Source organism: Hyposmocoma kahamanoa, unplaced genomic scaffold, assembly GCF_003589595.1.
Source record: "Hyposmocoma kahamanoa isolate Upper Pololo Valley unplaced genomic scaffold, ASM358959v1 116, whole genome shotgun sequence".
NCBI lineage: Eukaryota > Metazoa > Arthropoda > Insecta > Lepidoptera > Cosmopterigidae > Hyposmocoma > Hyposmocoma kahamanoa.
Genome location: NW_020653391.1, coordinates 2,848,027 through 2,859,237, shown reverse-complemented (window position 1 = coordinate 2,859,237; position 11,211 = coordinate 2,848,027). Strand labels below are relative to the sequence as shown.

The 11,211-nt window shown below is 36.0% G+C and overlaps 1 protein-coding gene across 1 annotated transcript in view; it reads right to left on the bottom strand.

Annotated features, from left to right (window-relative positions):
• LOC113239822 (mannose-1-phosphate guanyltransferase alpha-A) overlaps positions 1-9,011 on the bottom strand; it is an 18,416-nt gene extending 9,405 nt beyond the window's left edge. The window contains exons 1-5 of the mRNA XM_026476962.1: positions 8,943-9,011; positions 4,898-5,096; positions 3,510-3,678; positions 1,209-1,420; positions 478-574 (exon numbers count right to left, since the gene is read on the bottom strand). Of these exons, the coding sequence (XP_026332747.1) occupies positions 478-574; positions 1,209-1,420; positions 3,510-3,678; positions 4,898-5,096; positions 8,943-8,982 (717 nt within the window). The 5' untranslated portion in view covers positions 8,983-9,011. The remainder of the gene's footprint in view (positions 1-477; positions 575-1,208; positions 1,421-3,509; positions 3,679-4,897; positions 5,097-8,942) is intronic.
• Between the last annotated feature and the right edge of the window lie 2,200 nt (positions 9,012-11,211).

The following is an 11,211-nucleotide window of genomic DNA, read 5'->3' as shown; positions in this document are numbered from 1 at the left end:
TTTTTTTGTTACAAGAAGTGGAAGTAAACTTTATACCCCTGCAATATGGTCGCTTCTGTTTTGGAGAACCAAATTAATAACTCCAATTTGTCGTCTTTCAGCAATTAACCGCTCGGTGGCAGAACATTGACGGAAATTTCAATATAATATCAAAAGGTCGTAAATAGCAATAATAGATATTGATGGTGTTGAACTTTCAACGATATGCCAATAGGGTAAAGTTTAAATTACATTAACAATCCAGAATTTGTTATTTCTTTTTAAATTTGAAACTACGACCAATCATTATCAAGATTTCATAGTGTTTAGAAGTAAGAATGTGTGAGTTTTGGCCACAGCGGTCCTGATAGTGATCGACTTCCATTGTTTTTTCTTCCGTGGGTATAACCCAGTCTATATGTATTATTTTCTTGACATTTACGTAAATATAGTCAGTCCATCTCGATCTCTGGTAATAGCCGACAGTTATTACTTTACCTGCATAGCGAACAGCTTGTTTGTGCCCGCCAGAGACGCCAGCACGTCTTGTTCCCACGACATGTAACCAGAGTTAGGAACAGTCTGACCATTCCCACTGCAACAAACACAAATAACCAAGATCTTACAAAAAATTGTTCATGAAACGCTGATTCAATTTTGTTAACCGATTTTTAAGTAGATTTTGGTGCTGACTTTAAGAATTACTTGTACAGTTATTCTTGAAGTTCGCCACGGTATGCGTTATACATAACATGCCATACAAACTTGTAAGTGAAACTACAGTATAATATAATAATAATATCGCGCACACTCAACATAGCCCCGCACTAGGGAAACCCTGTGTCGCGGATGCCATGGACACACACACACATAGACAACCACAAATTACACCCACGAGAGAAATAAATGTAGGCCATACAAATATTTCTCCCGGCCCGCGAATCGAACCTGGGACCTCTGCGTGACAGTCCGTCCACGGAGGCAGTTAACTATAACTCGAGCCAAAATATTTTTCTTTATGATACCAAAGGACGGTAAGAACAAGTCGTACGCCTGGCGGTAACAAGTGATAATCGCTAAAGCTGGGATGTCTCAAGATAAACTGGTTAATAAATGCAATGATCAGTATAAGGTCTAGGGATGATCAAATAGTCAACGTGAATTAACGTGACACCGCCCGTTTCACATAGAAGCCTCCCCAACAAGTTCAGCGTAAAAAAAACAAAAACCTGTAAAACTCTTCCTCCTTCTTCTTAAAAGCCTCGGCCATAGTATAGAACACGTTCAGGGAGCAAACGTAAACACCGCAATTAATCAACGTTGAAACATAAGAGTTTGGCTTCTCGACATAATGCGTGACAGATTTGGTCGACGGCTCCCGTACCATGCAACCGTAGTGCACTGATTGTTGTCGAGTTGCTTCTGTGCCCATTATTGTTACCTGTACGAGGAAATACACTATAATTAAAAGAGCGGTTACACACGGTGACTTTTACAATACAAAGACGCGATTGCATCGCTACACTTTCTTTTCATCGATGTTATCGCGTGTTTGTATCGATGCAACCGCTCGTTTGTATCGATGCAATCGCGCGTTTGCATCGATGCAAAACGCCTATAAATCGCGAGGGTAGCGATGCAATCGCGCGTTTCAGGAATGCGCGTTTGCATCGTAGCTAAATAGCGCCGTGTGAACCACTCTAATACTTATTATAAGGTTACTGTGACGATGCGAATTCTTTCATAGTCATCCCTCCTTTTTATCACTCTGTTATCTGGTTCCTGGCGCCTTAAATTTGATATTTTGAATCGTACCCTAACACGTCCACAGTCCATAACATAGGAATCGATCCGATCGGGTAGCCCATCCGAGTCTCGAAATCAGATGGGTTTCCGTGCGAGAACCTGATTCCTACTATATCTTTCTAATTTGTGAGTTAAATCAACTATTGTTCCGATTTGTAATGTCAGAAGTTTCCGATCGCCTCGACTCGGAAGAGACGGAGTATCCGATCTGGAGAGGCAATCAAAATCAAGCTGGAGTCACAAATCGGCTTCAACAATGTCAAATATTTTGGTTGGACTTCTAGATCAAAGCCCTGATTTTTTTAAACTTGTGGGTAGTCTTTTATAGGAAGTGTAATTGAGTAAATTAAAAATAAGCTTATTCAAAATATGAATATAGCGTTATTTACTAAGCTACACATCTTTGTTTTTAGTTTTAGCGACTTTTTTGGCATGGCCGCCATCTGTGAGAAATCTATGAAAATATTTTCTACACTCAAACAGGTACCTGTACAGCAACCAGTAGGTATGTCGCTCTCGCGCTACTCGCGCTTGTTCGTGCTAGCCCTACAGAGGTTGACAAAAGATGTCGCTTTATAATTGATTGTAATGAATATTGTGATGTTTTACTACCATAATGTTAATTTATTCTTGTGAAATTACTCGCTTACTACTACTTACGCGAAAGGGGAAGAGGAGCGCGACGCGAGACGTGGTTAAAAATTACTAACTGTATTCGCTCGATCGCCTTAAACGTGTACCATTGTTGTTCTCGTATAATGTTCATTACTAGTTTTTTTTTATACGCGAGTTCAAATTAAAACCATTCTCTTATTTATGTCATCCCCTGCGCTGGCGCTGGCATAACGTCACTATACTTTCTCAAACTCGTATCTTAAAGCAAAGTAACTGAAATGCAAAAAATGCATTGCAATATAAAAATTTGCAGGCTGGTTTCACATCACATTTCCTTCATATTCACACACTGGCTTTTACCTATTTTTAAAGGAACGCATCCATCATTGATAAGAAAATTAAAATAAATAGAAATTCCTGCTATCTCCTGAATAATCACTCTTTATAAGAAACGAGTTTGAGAAAGTAAGGCTTCGATATGGAAGCTTTAATAAATATTAATTGAGTATGAACATGAAAGTTAAATCGACCCTCCTACGTAAAGTATCGTATGTCGAAATTGCCAAGTTTACAGGGGAGCGTTTTAAAGTTCTAAATTCACTGAAAGAGTGATCACCATAGATCATCTAGCCGATATCTAGGATTTTATAATACTCTATGTGAGTAATGCTTTGCCGAATAAAACTGAGAAATGCTAAAGTCACGTGTTATGTTCGTTTCAGTGAATTCAGAACTTTAAAACGCTTCCCTGTAAACTTGGCAATTTTGACATACGATACTTTACGTCGCGGAGGGGTCGAAATATTTTAAGCAACTGAAGTTTGTTCTAGATAATTAGACCTGTGTTACATGCCCAAATAAGAGCAGGTACACAGGATATACCTTGATATAATTGGTTGCTTGGCCTATTGAATAGAACTTACATTGCTTTGCTTCGTTTAGTTCTAAGCGACTCGTGTCAACGAGTCTAAATAAGATGGTAGATCATACTGAAGATTTTGTCATTCGATAATGTTTTAAAGTAAATATTCTTTATGAGCAAAACATTTAAATGTTTACATTTATTGTGTTCTACGAGACGTAGTAAACCAAATGGAAAGTTAAGTTACCAGTGCAGTAGGTCTCTCTTCATGAAAAGCCCACAGCTCCTTCAACGGGAAGTCAGCACAAACATCTCCATTCAAGAGGAAGAAAGCAGCCGGGTGGCCAGCTCGTACTTGATCACGGAAGTGATATAGGCCCCCACCTGTGCCTAAGGGAGTGAATTCCTGGAGATACCTGCAATGGAGGGTTATATAACTTATTTTTATAATACTTATGTGTATAGATTAGTATCTAACATATCAAATACGACCTAGTTCCTTAAATTAACATGGTGCCATTCTTAGTGCCCTATTTTTTATGATTATGATTATTGCATCAATCATTTTGGAAAAAATATATAGTAAAATTGAGGATATAAACTGATTAGTATATGGAGTGAAAACAAGATTGATGAAAATTTTCATGACAGAAAAAACACAAACTTACCACGAAATTTTATAACAAAACCGCTGTATTTAATAGGTACTTTATATATGCCAATGAATTGTTTTATATCAACTGAACTAAATAGTACATGTATAGCATAATATATAATATAATATATACATTTTTCAAATGACTTTAATTTCGTTTGTAAAAAATAAAGCCAGTACCCTTGTCACTTGACCCAAGCAATGGAACTGAGTCAGTACCCGGTACCAACATTTATAATATACAAAAATGTTATACAGAGGTCTGAGGCAAAAGGCCAAAATTGGCTCAGCTTAGCTATTTATTGGCTCAGCTACGTAAGCCTTGCTCAACACTGATTTTCAGCTATTCCCCCTTTCCCTGAGATCTAGAACGGGACATACATAGGAGGTAGCAATTTAAAGAAAAACTTTTATACAATACTAAACAATATGAAATAAAAAAGGTATATATTAGTGGCATGTGTAAGTGTGCGCGTATGTGTTTGTGTCTCATTGTGTCTCTCTCTGTGTGTGAGGTATGTTGTATGAGTGCGTGTGGATGTATTTATTTATTATAGGAAGTTGTGAGTGAAATTCGAATGAGTATGTCCATCTGAGTTTAGAAAAAGTTTTTTAAAATGAGATCTTTCAGCAAGCATGATTCAAATACACTGCAGCAATTTGTTTTTTTTTATCAAAGCATTTTCTATTTAATTTTGAAATGTTGTTAATATAGTGTATGCCATCGACACAATACGCAGGAGGCGGGCTTTGGTTTATTAAGAATGGAGGAAGTTACATCAATAACGTGGTTATGCTTGTGAACAAACTGCATAGAAGGTTTCTATAAAAAAGCCAAACAGTTTTTAATTTTAATTTGTTTAAAATATATAATCAGATTATTAGCGATAAAGATAACCTTTTTGTTTTCTTCTGATTCCTGTCATTACTCATAGCCTAACTGCCTTACTGTCCAATCACATAATTATAAAAATACATACCTAATAATAATATGATATTCTTTCTGCATATCACTAACAAACTGTGCCATATGATTGGTAGTGTAAGATCCGATTATGAGTATCTCCTTGCACTCGGGCAACTTGATGCAGGCTGCAATGTGGTGTTGGATAAGTGGTAGACCAGCTAGAGGAAAGAGGGGCTTCGGCGTGTTCAGGGACAGCGGGCGGAAGCGAGTGCCTGAAACAGAGTTAAGGTAAACTGACTTAGGTGCTTCTCTATTTCTTTTCTGTTTTTATCTTGCAATATGTCTATTTATGAACAATGGAAATTAAATTCTTATTTTCGTACTAACAGTTCGTTTTCAAGTATCTAATAAACCATGGTACATTACACAGTCGCTGAAATATGTTGTAGCTGCATCATACTCTAGCACACGCGTCACGCATGCTATTAACGTGCATCGATACAGTCTCGCAGCTAAAACTGTTACAAAGTGTCTCCGCAAGAGCGGCGCCACTGCGACGATGTACACTCGTCATAATGCTACTAGTTAAGAGCCCTATAAAAAAGCCCTACAGTCAAGTCAGCGTTTTCAATAAACATTTTTGCTTCCTGATCCCATGGGTTTTACTCAACTACAGATGTTCATGAATTTCTCTTCGTAAATTTATGTCGTCACACTTTTTCTTTTACACATTATGTCATAAAGAGAGTGAAAATTGTTATTTTGTCATTCACTTGTGTTTAAATTTGCAGCTTAAAAATGTGACAGTTCGTACAAACTTGATATGTGGGCGAATATATGGTTACCCTATAATAAAACTTATTTATTTATTTTATTTATTTAATAGTTTATTGTACAGGAAAAAATACAACAAGTCACAAAGAATACAAGCGAAATTAAAAACAAAAGGTTCTGCTTATTTCTAATAGAAATTTCTTCCTGCAGACCTAAATACAGGACACTATAACTAAAAGAACGGGCATATGTGCACAACAAAACAAGAAAAAAAAATTTATTAAATTGTTACAAATTATATAAATACTTAGATAAATACATAATTTATAATATAATACCTAAGATATGGATGGAATAGTAGATAAATAATGCTCCTTAACTCTCACTTTAAAAATAGCTAACGATTTACTTTCGTGAACAGTAATAGGAAGTGCATTCCAAAGTCTGACCGCATGAACAGTGAAGGAGTGAGAATAGAAACCGGAATTGAAGCATGGAAAAGATAGCTGGGACCTAACAAGAGAGCGACAGGGTTTATCCTGGGACCTAAGGAAACTGAAACGCTCTTTCAGGTACCCGGGAGACACAGGGTTATGTAAAATATTGTAAAGAATGGAGACAATATGCAAATTCCTGCGGAGACGGATGGGAAGCCATTTGAGCTGACTGCGGAAATGTGAAATTCGGTCATATTTACGAAGCCCAAAGATGAACCTTATACATAGGTTTTGCAGTCGTTCAAGCTTATTTAGCAGTTCTTCAGTAGCATCCAAATAGCAGGAATCAGCATAGTCTAAGAAGGGCAAAATAAGTGTTTGGACTAAACACATCTTGGTTTTTAAAGGTAAAACGTTTTGAAGGCGCTTAAGTGAGTGGAAGGAGAAATGGACTTTACGACTGACTTCATTAATATGTGGAATCCAAACCAAATTACAATCTAAAAGCAAGCCAAGATTAGTTGCAGTAGAAGCATAAGCAATAGGCGTGGAATTATACGTTATAGGTGGGACAGAATCTACATGCAGTATGCCACGCATATACCCACTTCCCACAATCATGGCCTGCGACTTTTTGGGATTCACCAACAAACCAAAACACTCAGCCCAGTGTGCAATGCTTCGTAAATCAGCATTAACCGCTTCAACGGCTGTAACGACATCAGACGATTTAAAACTGCGGTATAGCTGCAAATCGTCAGCATAGAGATGAAAGTTTGAAGACAGCACAAAAGTGACAGAGTTGATGAAAACAGAGAAAAGGAGAGGGGAAAGAACACCAGCCTGAGGAACGCCAGCAACTAAGTCACACCAATCAGAGGAAGCCTCGTCAGAGCGAATACACTGCGAGCGGCCTCTGAGGTAGGAGTCGAACCAAGCTACAACCGAAGGAGAAATATTAAAAGAGCGAAGAGAAGCTTATTAAGTTCTTTCTTCGTAAACAATTTTACATTTAATGTAAAAAAAAGTAAATACTATTACTTTTTTTTAAAGGGTAAAGGGTTTTTGTTTAAAGGGTACAACAAATATTTGAAGTCACAAAATTATCATAACTTATATATATTACATGTTTAAACCCTTGCTAACTTTGGATTTTTATGTACAGCGGCACATCAGACTACCACACTGTGACCTTGTGTGCTTGTACAATAAGTAAAGTTACTGAAGAAGCCAGAGTCCAAATACAGTATAAGCATTTGTTAGGTATTTGGTTTCATTGTTGCATTTGTAAATTTGGAATAAAATTTGACTGCATAAATTAACAAAATGACATAAATTATCACAGTCAAAGGATAATTTATTCCATGGGTAAAATAAATTTACTCTTGAAAACGTCACATTTAAGCTACTGCTTGTTCACTACGCTGACTTATACTCTCTAGGGATTGCTCTTTTCAAATAAAATACACTAAAATCCGCAATACACTTTGAATCAAATTTGTGTGGATTCTGGAGCCATGCCATCTTTCCATACATCTTTATCTAACACATCTTCAATTTTGTAATATGACTTTTCAATCAAAATATTGTTAATGTAGTTTTGAAACTTAGGAAATGATCATCTTAATATATGCTCCGGAATCATATTGTAAAAACATAAGCAGTTCCCAGTAAAAGAGTTGTTTACCTTGGTTAAACGAAATCATGGTACCATAAGATTGGACTTAGCTCTAAGGTTAATATTATGGATATTTTCTTTTTTATTGAAATTATGTATATTTTATGGGTCTATAAAATATTTGTGCAAATGTACTGTGATGTCACAGTGATGATACTAGTCTCCAGAATAATTATGAATACAAAGATCAAACAAGTCTACTGGTTCAAATACGGCTGGATTCGGGCATTTTTAGTGCCTTCTAGCAAACCATGGTAGACACAACGCCAACTAATTTACAGTAAAGTTATTATCCACTAATTACCAATTCATGTACCTAGTAAGGCACCTTAACGACTTTAAAACCTAGCAAGTCTCAAATACTAGCTATGTTTTGAATGGTTAAAGTGACTAGTAGTAGTAGAGCTCCCTGTGAAAAAGTTTATTCAGGGAAATACTGCCACCTTACCTATTTCTGTCGTCAAGCATTGTTGTGTTCCAGTTTTGAAGAGTAAGGGTGCTGGTGAAATTACAGGCACATGGGACTAGTCAACTTATGTCTCATGGTGACGGGCGCAGTGGCAGTGCCCCTCAGATCTTTGCGATTTAAAGCTCTGAGTGGCACTGTAACTGTCCTGGACAAGCATGCAGCTTACCATTAGGCACACAACTAGTTCATCCCGTCACTTGATATTATAAAAAAAGACAAGATTTATGACAGGTCACAAACCAGACTAAGTGTGCATTACTAGGTTTTAAGGTTTCGAAAATGATAAATTGTACGATTTTGTCAGTTCTCATCGTAATTAGGTGAGTACCTACAATAGAAGAAGTATTCTGTTAACAAAAAATATTTTCAAAAAGTTTCTCACTTACTAAGTTTTGCTTTGGAGCACAAACATATATTTTTATATATTAAAATTGACATGTTTTTTACAGTAAAAATAGGCTTAACAGTAAGCTAAATACATACATTGCAATTTCATGGAACCTATATATGAACAAACACTTATTTATCAGCTAATATTCTATAACACATACATTTCTTATCATAAACAATACAATAGATATAACCTCAAAATTATATTCGCCTTTCCCTACATACAACAAATTACATATTATGTGCGTCCGCCATACATTAGATAAGACAAATGCTTGTAATTACTTTGAAATTAATGCGTTTTAAAACAATATATTGCGCTATACTAAACGGATTTTGCCGGTGACGTAGGCATACAATGAAAATGTACCTTTTTGTGGTCCTCCGATAAGTATCACAGCTTTCAACATTTTCTTAATACTTTTTTACACTTTTTAAAGGAAATTATTTTAAAGTTGAAGTCTTTACATAGATTTTCTTGGATTTTATAATAAATTGTTTACAACTCTGTGATGATAACACACGTCAGAATGTCACGGCGCATAAATGTCAAAATGATTACGTCCAGGAACTAATTTTTTTTTAATTAAGAGTTTTGGCTTGGATATTAGTATTTGGAGCCATGTCTTCGTTTAATTATCGGTAGTAATATTTTCCATTGTGATTCTAATACATTATGTTTTCACGTTCTCTTAAAGATCTTAGTTCACTTATTTCGATTTTTTAAATAGTCTTAATTGGTCGGAGTCAATATTTATGTTTTCACTTTCACTTAAATCATATTATCTTCTATCTATCACTTTGAAGAAAAACTTTGAATTTGTAACTATTGGAATTTTTAGAATAAAGTCTTTTGTAATTTGGTTTAAAATAAGAAACATTCCTTTTAAGTTTTAAGTTTCTTCATCACTATTTCTTTCTTCGTTTTTTCTTCATAATATACTTAATATAAAAATAATCTTCATAAAAGTTGTACTTGTCGCTATTTCTTCTTCCAGGAACTAAATAAATTCGTGACTGCGTTCTAAAAGTGTCATAAAATGTCAATATCTCTTTGTAAATGGCTGGTTTTTAATTTATAGGATGGGAAAAAAATAAAAGAAAGGATCATACCTACAGAATGAATGTGCCAAATATTCGATGGAAAGTGCATACCTAAACAAAAATTTAACACAGCCACTAAATGGCGGTTTCTTTAGGCTCAACTTACACCGGCGCGCAGAGTCGAAGCGTCGCGTCGACGCGCGACTCCGTATTTGCATAACACAAATTTGTACCCTAATGATGGGAAAATAGAGATGAATATATAGAGATGAAAAACGTCATGTTTTTCATCTGCACCATCGTGAGTTGCTCCTTAGTGTTATATTGATATGCAAAAGTATGGCTTGAATATTCAAACTGTTTTTTTATGTTTGTATAGTTTATTGTAAAGAAGTGTAATAAAAACGTTTAATTAAAGTAGGTCAATATTCAATTTGGGAATATTTTGTGCCTTAAAGGAATATCCGGGAATGTCACTATGAGATATAAAGTTTTTGTTATTTTGCATTTGTAAATGCTTAAATATTACGACAGGTGAATTTGCTCAGAAAAAGATGTAAGTAATTTGAGAATATATTAAAAAAGAGAAAATTTTGTAATTTAGATCCGGAGACCTCTATGCATTTCCATCCTACAAAAATTGATATTAGAGGTTTTTTTTATTTCATAGACCATTAGCTCTTTTTAGAATAAGTGTAGGGAGTTCATTCATAAAATGAATAAGTACTTACTTATTTTATTGTCCGATCGGCTTCCAATGTGGCATACTTTGGAAATCCGATGGCATTACAATAACATGGTAACCTTTAACTGATGCTGTAATCAAGGCAGTGCAGATTACCCAACTCTACAAGAACTTACAGTAGAACTATCGTGTTTGAGTTCAGTAGGGCTAACACGACAGGGCGCTAGATACTTCTACTACTTACGTCGCTCTTGCGCAAGTCGCTTCTTGTCGTGCTAATCCAACAGGGATGCACGAAAGGAAACTCCTGCCATGACCTAATTACTATTCCCTTCCTATGCGAGCAGGGCAACAATAAGCGAGTATTTTAAGCCGATTGACAAATCCTTTCATAAGATGGCAAGCTTGAGCCGGTTTTTTGCAGCTACTAATAACGCAGTCGGCGTCACTAAATAGCTTATTGAATTTCATTGATAGTGTAAGAAGTTTCATCATCAAATTGTTCTCGACGAGTTAATAGCTGTACGGCTAGCACGACAGGGCGCGACTATGCGAGAATAGCACGCGCTTTGTGTCGCTCTCGACTAAGTCGCGCCATGTCGTGCTAATTCTACTGGTGGTTGACAGATGATTTTACTGACTTTTTGGAATATACTGTTTGCTTTGAGTGTCTCGGAATTTATGTATTCATCCTATGTAATAATGTAATAAAGAATTAAATTTCATTGACATTTAATTTGAAATTTACTATGAGCTTTTCGCTATTTAAGGCTTATTGCACTCATTTTACTTCAGCAGTCTGTGGTGTCCACCCACGGAAGAATAATGTGGTCTGTGTGTACACTAGAGATGCGCCGAGACCTACTCGGCGCATCTCTTGTTTGCTACTCAGTACTCGGTGTAGTCGGCC